Source organism: Lepeophtheirus salmonis, chromosome 1 (genome assembly GCF_016086655.4).
Source record: "Lepeophtheirus salmonis chromosome 1, UVic_Lsal_1.4, whole genome shotgun sequence".
NCBI lineage: Eukaryota > Metazoa > Arthropoda > Copepoda > Siphonostomatoida > Caligidae > Lepeophtheirus > Lepeophtheirus salmonis.
The window spans coordinates 30,389,314-30,402,412 of NC_052131.2; the positions used below are offsets into that span (position 1 = coordinate 30,389,314).

The following is a 13,099-nucleotide window of genomic DNA, read 5'->3' on the forward strand; positions in this document are numbered from 1 at the left end:
TATTATCCGGGGTTAAACTAAAGAAATTATCATTCTTTTTTTTTTTATCTTTCACGCACTAGTGATGCCTTTATACTTATAAAATATATGTTCTCACTGCAAGAATAGCGACAAAACTTAGGAAAAAAAAACAATATACAACCTATATTTTGGTAGTAATTACAAAAAGCCTGGCCTTTTCTATTATAGTGTTATTTTCATCGATATTTATAACTAGTGATGGACCATAAATCGAAATCAGAATCGGAGAATCGAGTGTTCTTTCTGGAATTGGGATTGGCATCGAGAAAGTAACATTAAATTTGTAATTCCGATATTTATTTATTAGTGGTATTTAACTAATTATTATTTTTCTAAGTTAAACATAAAAATAGCCTCCCTCACCAAAAATATTAAGGAATTTTTTCTTTTTATCAGAAAATTAAATATTTATAATTTTGTTTTTAGAAATGTAATTTAATTTTTCAAATTTTTTCTTCTAAAAAATTCTTAATCTTAATTTTTTTTTTCAACAAGTTTAATTTGTTTACTTCCAAAAAAAATAATTTTCACTCAATAAGTAGTTACTTTTGAAATTTTCCAAAAAATTTAATGTTTAATTTTTTTTTTTAAATTATATTTAATTTTGAAAAAATTTTCTAAAAAATTTAATATTAATTTTTTTTTTTAATTATATTAGAAATTTAATTTTTGAAATTTTTTTCTTAGCAGCCGGTGATTTTGAAATTTTTTTCCAAAAAAACTAAAATTTGAAATTTCTTCCCAAAAATATATTTGAAATTTAATCTTAAGTTATAATTATGTGGATGCCTCTGTTAACAAAATTGTATTTTTTAATTATTCTTTAAAGTATTAAAGAATCGGAATCTGGAGTTTTTACTAGAACCGATTGGCATCGGGATTTTTTTTTTTTTAATTTGTCCTATAACTACAAATAACATTGAACTGCACAAAAATAAAAACAGGACTCTCTTCAATTCCATTAAATTAAGGGAACTTGATTTATTGCTTATAAATGATTTGTTTTGACATATAGACAAACTGTAAATACTCAACTAAATAAAAAATATTTTCTCAAGGCATTAAAGAGATTAATACATGATCCACATGGAATTATAATAATCGATATCCAGAAAACACCTATACGTTAATCCACTTTCTATAAAGATTTTAATTACATCTTTATACATAGGGTCATAACACCACAAACGACTCAATGGTCAACATCCTACAATCCCAGAATTTGATGAAATTTTAGTAATTTCATTATCTGCAAAATAATAAAACCTTATTTTATTTGCCAATCGACTGATCGGTTTTTAAGCTTCTTCATTATTCAAGAACTCTTTTCATCCTAAATACGCAGTAATGTTGATTCGTTCGAATGTTTTCGAGATGGAGTCGTAGGCCGCAAGTGGATGCTCCTTAGTTCCAGTTAACAACAATTGCCCTATCTTTGGTCAACAGAATGGTAATATAATCCGATTTTGTGAAATGTAGGCTGCACAGTCTTGAATTCTTAGTAATTGTCTATATTTTTTAAATCCCTTAGAGATCCACTCTCTGTCTTGGAACAACCCTCCCACATTTGGATTCAAGTTCCAGATTAGGAGGCACATTGAAACCAGGAAAACTTAGTATCTTAGGATTCTTGGGGGGTACCATCGTAACCTTGACGACATCCAGGAGCAACACTTCGACCCCATCACCTTAAACTTAACAGTCACGATCGGAATCCTGAAGCTATAAGTTTAGACTGTATAGTATCTTTCAGTACTGTCTAAAATTGAAAACAATGACAAATCTTTTTTCTTTTTAAGCCGTGTCTTGGAGCCAGCACGCTTTTTTATTCAACTGCATGTAGTCCAGATAGCTCGAGATGTCCATGATAAAAGGTGAAAATCCAGTATGGAATGGGCATGTTAAAAAAAAAAAGAAACCGACAATCAACATGGAAACCCTAACAATTTGAAGAATGTTTCGAAGGAGAGAAAGAATAATGTTCATTACGTTTCATTAGATCAGCTACAATTTGTTTTGACAAGAGATGAAGGAAAAAAGGATATAAACAAGGACATTTACTAGAATTACTCCGATATCGATCCCCAATTCTACTCTGAGTCCAACAAGTACTTACAATTATAACTCCGCAACAAATCATCATGGTTATACTCCGTCTTTTATGAGAACACACGAACGTTCAAACAGGTTTTGAATATAGTTGAATCTATTTAGGATAGGATATTCACTACTCAGGAATTAAATAATAATGCCAACTGCTAAGGAAAATAAATATTTTTCTTTATACTACCAATTACAAATTAACAGGCCAGCTAAAACACACTGGATTTACATGTATACCCATGATACAATGTACCCAACTTGTGATGAAATTCAACAATTTTTTTAACAAATGTTTGGAATTTTTTGTAGAAATATCGCAAAAAAAAACAACTGATTTAAGTTTGATTTAATGTACATTACTAAATTATGAGTTGTGTCAGTCCTGATTTAGGACAGAATACTCCAGTCCCGTCTAGTTCAGTTCTGCTTATCATTGTCTATCAATCATATTTTTTTAATCATTTGTAGTAGTGATAGTCCGATAGTGATGGACTGATACAACACTAATGAGAGCACATATATGAGTACTATCCACGAACTGTTCCCTAAATCAAAGACTTATTTTTTTTTCAAAATTCATATCTAATTATGTAAGTCATTAGGACATTGAATCATGACAGTAGAATTACTTTCAGGAATATTTTGCACTTGACGTACAGAAGTTATTTACTTATTATTAAAAGGTTGCTATAATTGAATTTCAACTATCCTCTGTCGTTGTCTCCAATTTCGAGATATAAAGAGAAAGTATGACGTGCGGGAAAGCTTATACAGGATACCCAAATTTTCTAGTAAAAAGCAAAAATTCCTTAATTTGGGGGGGGGGCTACAGTCCCTCCAACCCACCCCCTGCTCTTCATATTACCAATCATATTATTGCTAAAAAAATATATAAAGATATATACTCAATAAACCTATGGTCGATTTGGAACGGGATTATCCATGTTGTACTCATTATTCTGTTTAAGAATCATATATGAGTCATCGTGTTAATCTCCAACCTTTGACCTTATTTTTAATCTTGATAGACATAATTTATAACATATATATTGAATACGAGTCCAAATTTTAGCTTGATTTCCCAATAACAATATAAATACAAATTTAAAATTAATAGAGATTCTATGTCTTGTTTGGAGGGGATTGTGATTTGAAGCAATCAAGATTAAAATAACAAATACCTATTTTCAACCTCTTAGCATGAATTTCCAATAGAGAATGTATTTTATTCAAATATTATTTAGAAGGGATCATCTCAAGCATACTTAATTCTTTATTTTAATTTTACATAAATATATAAATTCACCAATTTACAGCGATATTTTATTTTTTTTATAAATGACAAAAAATTTCCATCTGACTTGGTCCATCAATAATTACTGACCACAAAGGGCACGTTGTATTTAAAGACGTAGGTAAAAATACTATGAATATGTTACTATGTTCAAAAAATCTTATGGCTTGGCTTGGCTGAGGGAACAAACTGCCATATCATGACTCCAATTAAAGCAACAAGGGCTATGATTAAAAATATATAAAAAAATAGTCTCTTTTTTCGAGCAGCTCCTTGAAAAGCGTGTGCCTCTCGTATCTTTCCTCCAGCAAGATTCACATTTGCACTTGTTGTTATAACTGTATCCTCGATGGAGTTGACGAGACTCTCTTGATCATTTATCATGAGTGACAAATCCTAGGAGATTGAAAAAGAAAACATTAACACATGGTAAATATAAGAAATCGTTGTAATGACGTTGTGTTATACTGAATACAAGTTTTTTCCTCAAAGCAGTTGTTGTAAAAAATATAATATGTACGAATAAAACTTGAATGCATAACATCATTTGAACTCTAGCTAGAAAGTGCAAAGTTACAATGACCAAAGCTTACTTATCCCTAATATTACTTGGGAACGTTTTACTCCTACACATTGCTACCGCCATTTATTGCGATGGTGCTATGACAGATGCAGCAGGGAGTGGGGCTTCTGATGTAGTTGCCGTTCGCCAAAATGATGGATCCATTCACTCAACACCGTTTCATCTACAAATTGGAAGATTCTCTAGTTTCTTTTCATATTGGTTTCGTCGGCCAGGACTCTCTGTTCAAATAGTTATTAATGGAAAGAGAGGACCCATGGATCTAAAAGTGTCAGAGATGGGAGCAACATGTTTCGAAAGATCAAGTCCGGACCACAGTGAAACATGGACGCCATCAGAATGGGATCAAGTAGAGCTCTCATCAGGAGAGAACAATGCTAGTTATCGAATCCCTTCTTTAAGAATCGAAATATCATTTCAAGTATATTTATACAAACAGGTAAACTCTTTGTTCATAATTCACGAAGGAGGATCATTGTAAAATATCAACATTTAGGAGGATAAGCTAGTCATAAGTGATGTAGATGGAACAATTACGGAGTCTGATTTGGAAGGTCAAATATTCTCCCAGTTAGGAAGGTCAGTCCATTACTTCGATGTAATACCCCTCTTCAAGGCCATCAGAATGCGAGGTTACAAAATTATTTATTTAACAGCTCGATCCATTGCTCAAGACGAAACAACTCGATATTATTTGTTCAATGTAAGGAATCATACAAAGGAACTTTGATAATTCTTAATAAGAACCTTAAAATTTATTTCTAGAAATTGGGACTCTTGGGACTTCCAAAAGGACCTCTTCTAATGTCACCCAAACCCGCAGCTGAGACGTTATATGAATCCACTGTTGGAACCCCTCGATACACAAAAGCAAGCAACTTAAATGATCTTTTAAATCTCTTTAATGACAAAGATAACGTCGTGAAAGGAGCTTATGGAAATGTTCAATCTGATTCAGAAGCATATCAAGATGTTGGAATATCTAAATCATTGATTTATTTAATTGAATATGGAAATCTTCGTCGTGAAGACAGAACAGATGAAGTTTCTTCATACCATAATGAAATAAGAAAATTAGATGAAACGTATCCTAGGCTAGGATAATCATAAATTACTATACATACCATTTTCTAACTTATTGAGAGCGTAGGTTAAAACGATTAAATTACTCGCTCTAATCATTATTCACAGTCGGAAAAAATACTATTACGTGTGAAAACAGTAATAAAAATAAAAATAAACCTTAAATATAACATTGACGTCCCGGATATCTCCTTCCAATTGTACCATGGCCTGCCTTCTCTCCTCTATCTCATGTAGTCGTTCTATTTCCTTGTAATTCTCAAATTGCTGATGAACTCTGACTCCTCCCATTGATCCACTTCTTCCTTCTTCACTCTCCTCATCACCTCCTCTATGTTCTTCCATAGACGAGAGATCCAGGAGTGGATACTGCTTCCGTTGTTCATTACTCTTAAATACACTCAAATTCTCTCTTTCCTTCCGAATAGCCGTTTCTTGGAGACTCTTAAAGTTCTTAAGGTTTGTCGAATAGGACTCACGGAAGGATTTGATTTGAAGTGTTCTTTCTTTGAGGGGGTATTGAGAAGCGATTCCTTCAATTTTGGAAAGTTGAAGACTAAGGAATACATTATTATTAACAATTAAGTATGCGTAAATTTTCTTTCAAAAATAGCAGAAATGACCGTATAAGGAGACTTTACTTAAAATAGTATCAATTAGTATTCATCCCATGAAACAAAAATATTTGAGGTAGTTTAATAATAAAATATATATCGATTTTTGGTGCAAAGGGGGAAGCGTATTTTTTGTGTATGTCAAATCCTATCAAGATAAGGTCGACTTTTTAACATAGAGTTCATTTAGAAAAATAAATACAAATTAAATGTAAATGTTTAAATGTAATTTTATACTGCAACTGATAAGATGATGTCACCTTTATCTATCTCAGCTAAGTGAGGGAGGAAAACTTGGCAAAAATGTGTGTATATTCACATGGTACCTCCATGAATGAATACTTTTTAATTAGTTTAATGGATTGAATTGAATATCCATATATATGCACATTTCTAATGATATTTATTGATAGGATTGGCCTCATCGATAACAAACAATGCTTCATTTGATAATAATGGAAATTGATATATCTACGTAAATCTATCGGTCATAAATAACAATTTCTTCTGCATCAAATATATAAATCGATGAGTGATGTCCTTAAAGCCATCCTCCGACAAGAGAAGGAGGAGTAGCAAACAGACCAACAAGAGTGCCTTCCTACCTGGCTATAATATATCATTGACCACCAACAGCTCCTTACCCAAAAAGTAATATGAATTAAATGAGTTGAAAGAAACATACTTAATATTCTTAGAGAGCTCCAAGTTCTTTGTAATGACTTCCTGCATTTGACTAAAGAGTTTCTTATCAAAGTTTCCATCAATGGGTGTGGATCCCAAGATTTTTTGAAGATATGATACATTTTGAATAAATTTTTGTATGTTTAGTCCAAGTTTTCCAGAGACGTCTCTATATTTAGTGTCCTCGCCACCTTGCCAATTGTTAATATTGTAATTATTATCTCCCATGTTGTTGATAATTATGTGAAGAAGGAGTCTCTTATTCAACAAATGAGGATGTTTGAGAAAGGAAAGAAGAATGGCAATCACCTACTATTAACCACGAAGTGATAAAAATATGATGTGTCGATATTTGTAACAATAACAATACTACTAACTCATTTGTAAGTTGAACATAATAAATATAAATATTATATTGGAAGTTGTTAAAAGCGGGAAGGGTTTATCTTATCCTGATAAGAACAATCATTGTGGAAAATCATATGGACTTTCAGGCTCTTAATTGGATTTTTATGTGTGTGGGTGTAAGGGGGTGGGGAGCATAATTTGACAAATAAAGTATAGGGCATCATTAGTGATGAAAATCGTCTGTATTTTGGGCATTTAAAAAAAATAAACTGGGAATTAGTATGGTAACCCTGACAATTTGAAGAATGTTTCTGAGTAGAACAGCTTAGCTAAGATAACCTCCATTAAATCAGCTGTGACAAGGGAGGAGGGGAGAAGGAAATAAACAAAGCCATCGGCAAGAACTACTCAGATGTCAATCCTCAATGGTACCATGAGTCTAACAAGGACTTTCAATTATAACTCCGTAACAAATCCTCCAAGTTATTCTCCGTCTTTTATGAGGAGTAACGAATGTTCAACGAGGCTTAGAATGTAATTGAATGCAGTAGGAGATGAAGTTTACTACTCAGGAGTTCAATAGTAATGACAACAGCTGATAAATAAAAAGTTAATTCATATAGCTCTTACTAGGATTTTTCATAACTTATTTATTACTATTTTTGAGAAGGATAATTTGGCAAATAAAATCATAGGTGGCCATTCATTTCCGCGTGAACCTTTTCAGCAGAGCACTTTTTGGGTGCAGTTTTTTAGCCAAACTTATTTTCAGCGTACTTCTACTCCGCATTGCTGGAAACAGACGGTAAAAAAATATGAAATTTGAAGATCACAAGCTTTTTGTAATTGGTACCTAAACATTTTTCGTTATGTACCAAATATGTCATTATTATTTTTGAAGAGAGAACATATAAATTAATTTCCTTTTTTTCTCTCAAGTGTAGTATATTCTGAAAAATTTTAACCTTACAATTTTTTTTTGTAAAAAAGCCAACAGCCCAGCCCCCTCCCCCCCACTTGAAAATCCATTCGGGCGCCGGTGACTTGGGATAAAATTGACATCGCTGTAATTGTATGAGTGGGGTTTGTGTTTATTTCTTTAATGAAACGTCATCCAAGCTAAGCTGATCTCCTCCCAAGCACTCAACAAAGTATTAGAGTGACACCTTTAATTTTCCGTTACGCTTTTGTCAACATTCCGTCGTTTCATATTATTTGAATATCTGGCCAGAAGTGTATAAAATATGTCCTAGAAAGCTAATGCGCCTTTTTCTAGGGATCAATCTGAACAAAGTCTTTTTTTTCCAAAACTGTTATTGATATTATTTAAGTCTGAAAAACAGAACATATCGCTATTTATAAAGTAATAACTTGTGCGTGTGCTCGAAAGATAGACAGTAGCAATGAGGGTTTGGTCGGGAGTTATAAGAGTAAGTCCTGGTTTGACTTCGGAGTAGAACTGAGGATTCCAGCCAATATGTTCATTCTATGTACGGAGCGGGATTTGTGATTACTTCTTTCCTTTTACAGCTGCTTGCAGCTGATCTAATAAAACGTAATGTCAGCTAAGCTACTCTCCTCCGAAACATTCTTCAAATTGTCAGGCTGACCATAATTAACTTTTGGTTCCTGTTATCATACCGGCAGGAACGGGCTGATTGAACATTGGTGTCTGCTCATAAAATAGGGAAAGTAACCCAGAGGATTTGTTCCGGAGTTATAATTGTAAGTCCTTGTTGGACTCAGGGTAGAATGGAAGAATTACATCAGATTAATTCTTGCTATTATCCTTGTTTACTTCCTTCCCCCTCCTCCCTTGTTACAGTTGATTACAGCTGATTTAATGTAGGTTATCTCAGCTAAGCTGTTTTACTCAAAAGCATTCTTCAAATTGTCAGCGTTACCATTTTTATTTCCATTTTTTTTAACATGCCAAAGATACACACAACTAAACATAATATCTTTTTTTTTATTCTCTCTCTCTTGAGTATGGATGATAAAATTTTAAATTAACTGCAAAAATTAATTAATATATAAACCCTTTGATTAATTTTAATCTCCATGTGAAAAGATAATTAAATATATATATACACCTAATTGTATTTTATTTGATATATGAAGCAAAAATCCCTAATGATATTTTTATTTTAACCCGTATTGGTAGACATTTTGATAAATCAAAATGGAAATAGAAATTACACCTCATAAATGCAATCTTTTTAAAATATCAATTTAACTTTGAAGAGGCATACTTAAGTTAAATCTCATTAGGGTATGATGCATCAAATACTTTAAAAGTAATTTATTTAAATCAAAGAAACCTAGAGCTACTTAATAAAGTTAGGTTGTTGTTTTTTTAAATCCATAAAATTGCAGATAAACCTCGTCTAACGGTCAGGAGTCTCTTAGGACTTGAAAGCAACGACCCAGATCGATTGAGTCGCGTGTGAGGGGTCCAGGAACCATCGGGCTCCCTTCAAGAGAAGAGTTACGATGATAGGTGGATAGCTCGTCGTCGAGGAGCAAAATCTTGAGATGACTTGTATTAGCGATGTGAAAACTGACTAAATCATCGTTAGTGTAAATTAAAATGAAAAGTATACAGCGGCTATTTTGATGGACGACATATTTGGTGACAAATCTATCACTATGAAAACTACAGTTCTCCTTGTTTATTACTATAATTACTAGTATGGTATTAGTCAGTGATGTACATCCTGTGAATTTTGTAGCTCACCCGTTTTTTGGAATTGGTAACTGAAGAATGAATTTTATTTTCCTTAGCAGTTGTCATTATTAATTATTTAATTCCTGAGTAGTGAACATCCTTTCTTAAATAGATTCAATTATATTCAAAACTTGATTGAACATTCGTGTGTGCTCATAAAAGAAGGAGCGTAACCCTAAGGATTTGTTACGGAGATATAATTGAAAGTCCTTCTTGGACTCAGGGTAGAATGTGGGATCGATATCGGAGTAATACTAGAGAGAATCATTGTTTATTTCCTTCGTCCCTTGTCACAGCTGATTGTTGCTGATCTAATGAAACGTCATGAGCATTATTCTTTCTCTCCTCCAAAACATTCTTAAAATTTTCAGAGTTACCATGTTGAATTTCGGGGTTTTTTTTTTGTTTTTTTACGTGTCCATTCTAAATTGGATTTTCATCACTAGCCTTATTTAGGTTTTTTTCTATTGGCCTCAGGGCCTTCAGAAAAGGCCATAAAGTATTCGGTATTTTTTACTATATTTAATATTAGTATTAAATGCTTAGTATTGGAGATAGGGATAAATAATTTGAATATATTTCAAAGACTAAGGTTGAAAAATTGAAAAAACCATTTTCTATAATATTTTATTAATGAAAACACTACTATCTTGCAGGTATTAGAGTTGAGTTTTTTTCTAATACTTACGTATATACTTTTTTATTTTATGCTTAATATAATTTCAATCATTTTTGAAGGCCAAAATGATAAATATTTATAATATCGTTTCTTATTTGGCATAAATGAACACTGGAAGTATATTTGATACTAATATATTCGACACTTAGTATCAAAAAACGAGATTCGAGTAGTAAAATTAAATTAACGAATCCAAATATATACGCGTAATACACGGTACCAAAAAAGTAAATTTATTAACTTGCAACATCTTTAGATCTAAAATACTCATAATGTGAGGCAAAGTACCGCAATATTATTAAAGAATATACTTATAATCTACAATATTTAATTTATGATAATCCTGTATCTCGATGTAACTTGAAAACTATAAAGGAAGAATAAGGAAAAGTCATTTTGTTCGATATTTTACAGATTTTCAAATCAAAACGCACCCATGGACCCACGCACCTTTTTTTTGGACGATTGAAGACTATTTTCTAGTTTAAATTAAAAAAATAACACATATCCTCCGATGCCAGATTCCGAACTTTTGTCATTAAGGTCCAGTCTAATATATACTCGTATATATTAGACTGCCCAGATTTTGCATTAGAAAATAATCAAATAACTCAAATGCACATAAAAACATACGCGTTAATATCTTAATGGATATTCTAGTTAGTTTTTGCATTAGAAAAATGCCAAATAACAAGTCTCATTTAAAATAGATATGAGCCATTTAATTTATGTTATGTAAATTAAATTTCGAGTAAAGGACCTCTTTGGTCAAGTATAAGTTTTAAACATAATTATGCCCTTATCGGTCAAACAGTTCTGGTTCATGAATCCTAAGAACCGGAACCGACAAAGTCGAAACGAGACCGCAATATTTTGCTTATCGGTCTCGGTTCTTCTCCCTATTTTCGTTAGTTGCATTTTTTGGTATATTTATAACCTTTTTATATTCAATCTACATAATTTTATGTAATTTTACGTTGTTACCTTCATTGTATCACGCAACCCTTTCCTCCAAAATGGGGGGGAAGGCTGGGTGTAGATTCTGGATCCAGGTCAACAAGTAAGTTTGATGGGGTCCCATAATATGATAACTTAAGCCAGGATGTATATTTTTAGCTGAGGCGAATTATACGAAACATGTGTACTATGTATGTGTATACTGAAAATAATCCTCAATTCTCCATTTTGCTGACGAAAGCAGGGCCATCGAGGAGTCCAGGAAGCTTTTTGATGATGTCTTTCTTACCCAAGACATCGCCTTAATAATCTCTCAGCTCTAGGAAAGACTGCCTCTAGTCCATCATTAAGAAGGTATGTAAGAGCCTGACCATCCCCAGCTTTGCCCACAGTCAGGAAGATATTCTCAAGAAGAACCCAGAGTGATATTGGTTTAGTGCTCTCCGGTGATAATGTGTTTGGCGTGAAGGAGAATCCCAACATCATAGCGAGCTTCAACTGCCCCCCTATTATATTCATGGACTGTGAAAGAGCCTTTAGTATTTCGAAGGACCTTCCCACTATTAAGAGGAACAGGCTAACAGAGGACCACCTGAGGGATCACATGATTATTCAGTGGAATAAGGGCTTGCTTGAATAAAGAAAGTTATAATTTGATTTAAATATTTAAAACCAATATAAATCTTTTTTTCTGGATTTATTTACATCTTTGGCCTTCTTCGGATCATTTATTTGCATTTTCGATTTATTTATTTTTCATTCTAATTTGCATACTTAGCACCATTTTTATGCATTATTTGGACATCATTACTTTTAACTTATTAATAGAGATAAGGAATATCATAACTTATACTATAGAAAAATCTCACTTGTTTTATTTTAAAAAATATCTATATTCAAGGATTTTGGCTCAATTTTGGGATTTTTTTGAGCGATCATATTTTTTATGGGTTGTACTAGCAAATATATAACATTATCTTGTTTACTATTTCAATGTAACAATACTGACAACATACCCTGTAATAAATAATAATAATTAACATCACAATATACTGCTGCGCTTCGTACAAATTCAAATAATGTAATTACTAATTATATTTGAAATATGGAAATTCCCTACTTTTCGTGTATGGATTTCTTCATCGTTGCAATCTTGGGATGTTCTTCCCAAGGAAGGAGTCAACTCTGTTTTCTAATGAAGCCTGGTAGTTTTCCTTGAACGAATTTTTATCCTGTCGTCCCTTGTGGAATACGGAGTTCTGAATAAGAACATCACGGTTAGTGATCAGACCCAATTTTCTCCTATATGGTGGAGGAGATAAAGTTTAATAAATTTTGATTTTTGTTTCCTCAGAAAAAATACTTAGATTCTTGATAAAACTCCTTAAATCGGACATTTTATGAATTCATAAAAATAGTCCCTGGACACTTGGACAGAAAGTAAAAAGAGGACATGTTCTTAAAAAAAAGAGGACGGCTGGTTAACCTTATATAGCCGAATTTTTCTCGGTGGATGCGTTCCTTAAATTTATTCTTGAAAGAAATAACAGTGTTGCATCGAGTGTGCGGGTCATACTAAAAAGGAGGAAGTGAAAATATTGAAATAAATTAGTTTAACAACGAGCGTTTGTAGAGCCCTCTAGAGAGTAATGTTATCCCAATACTCTATGAATGAGTCTTTTTTAAACTCCTTTTTGACTCTTTTGTCCCACCCCCCCTGCAGCCCTGATGTCAAGCCCTCGACTACAACTTTTGGATGGAGGTTGAGGGGAAGCCTGCAGTCTCTGTAATCCAAACACCGACATCCTCAAAGGCACTGTCGAGCCAGCACTTGGACACCATTACAGAGGACTACATCTGCATCGTGTACCAGTCCTTCCGACCACGCCTGGAAACCATCATTGCCGCTAAGGACAGATACATTAATGATTAAGAAAACTCAGGCATACATCTATTTATAATTAATAAAATATATCTTGTTGAAGTTTAAAATTGAAAATGTTCA

The 13,099-nt window shown here is 32.7% G+C and overlaps 2 protein-coding genes and 1 long non-coding RNA gene across 3 annotated transcripts; 1 reads left to right on the plus strand and 2 right to left on the minus strand.

The window, feature by feature from the left end:
* Positions 1-3,379: 3,379 nt before the first annotated feature.
* On the minus strand, positions 3,380-7,663 carry LOC121128499 (syntaxin-7). Its single transcript, XM_040724086.2, has 3 exons — positions 6,384-7,663; positions 5,244-5,640; positions 3,380-3,814 (listed from the first exon to the last, which is right to left on the minus strand). The coding sequence occupies exons 1-3, from the start codon at positions 6,608-6,610 to the stop codon at positions 3,569-3,571; spliced, it is 870 nt and encodes a 289-aa protein (XP_040580020.1). The 5' UTR covers positions 6,611-7,663; the 3' UTR covers positions 3,380-3,568.
* Positions 3,893-5,254, plus strand: LOC121128490 (phosphatidate phosphatase LPIN2). Its single transcript, XM_040724078.2, has 3 exons — positions 3,893-4,440; positions 4,498-4,704; positions 4,767-5,254. The coding sequence occupies exons 1-3, from the start codon at positions 3,997-3,999 to the stop codon at positions 5,103-5,105; spliced, it is 990 nt and encodes a 329-aa protein (XP_040580012.1). The 5' UTR covers positions 3,893-3,996; the 3' UTR covers positions 5,106-5,254.
* Positions 7,664-11,922: 4,259 nt separating the features above from the next.
* On the minus strand, positions 11,923-12,749 carry LOC139906242 (uncharacterized). The gene is made up of 3 exons (XR_011781618.1): positions 12,458-12,749; positions 12,215-12,396; positions 11,923-12,111 (listed from the first exon to the last, which is right to left on the minus strand). It is a non-coding gene; the product is annotated as an uncharacterized lncRNA (long non-coding RNA).
* Positions 12,750-13,099: the final 350 nt, after the last annotated feature.

Excerpts from the sequence above, each read along its gene's own strand:
- LOC121128499 (XM_040724086.2), bottom strand. The coding sequence starts at position 6,610 with ATGGGAGATAATAATTACAATATTAACAATTGGCAAGGTGGCGAGGAC. Across the intron at positions 5,641-6,383 it reads GAGCTCTCTAAGAATATTAA|TCTTCAACTTTCCAAAATTG; the intron begins GTATGTTTCTTT and ends TGTATTCCTTAG. Across the intron at positions 3,815-5,243 it reads ACGTCAATGTTATATTTAAG|GATTTGTCACTCATGATAAA; the intron begins GTTTATTTTTAT and ends TCAATCTCCTAG.
- LOC121128490 (XM_040724078.2), top strand. The coding sequence starts at position 3,997 with ATGACCAAAGCTTACTTATCCCTAATATTACTTGGGAACGTTTTACTC. Across the intron at positions 4,441-4,497 it reads AAGTATATTTATACAAACAG|GAGGATAAGCTAGTCATAAG; the intron begins GTAAACTCTTTG and ends ATCAACATTTAG. Across the intron at positions 4,705-4,766 it reads CTCGATATTATTTGTTCAAT|AAATTGGGACTCTTGGGACT; the intron begins GTAAGGAATCAT and ends ATTTATTTCTAG.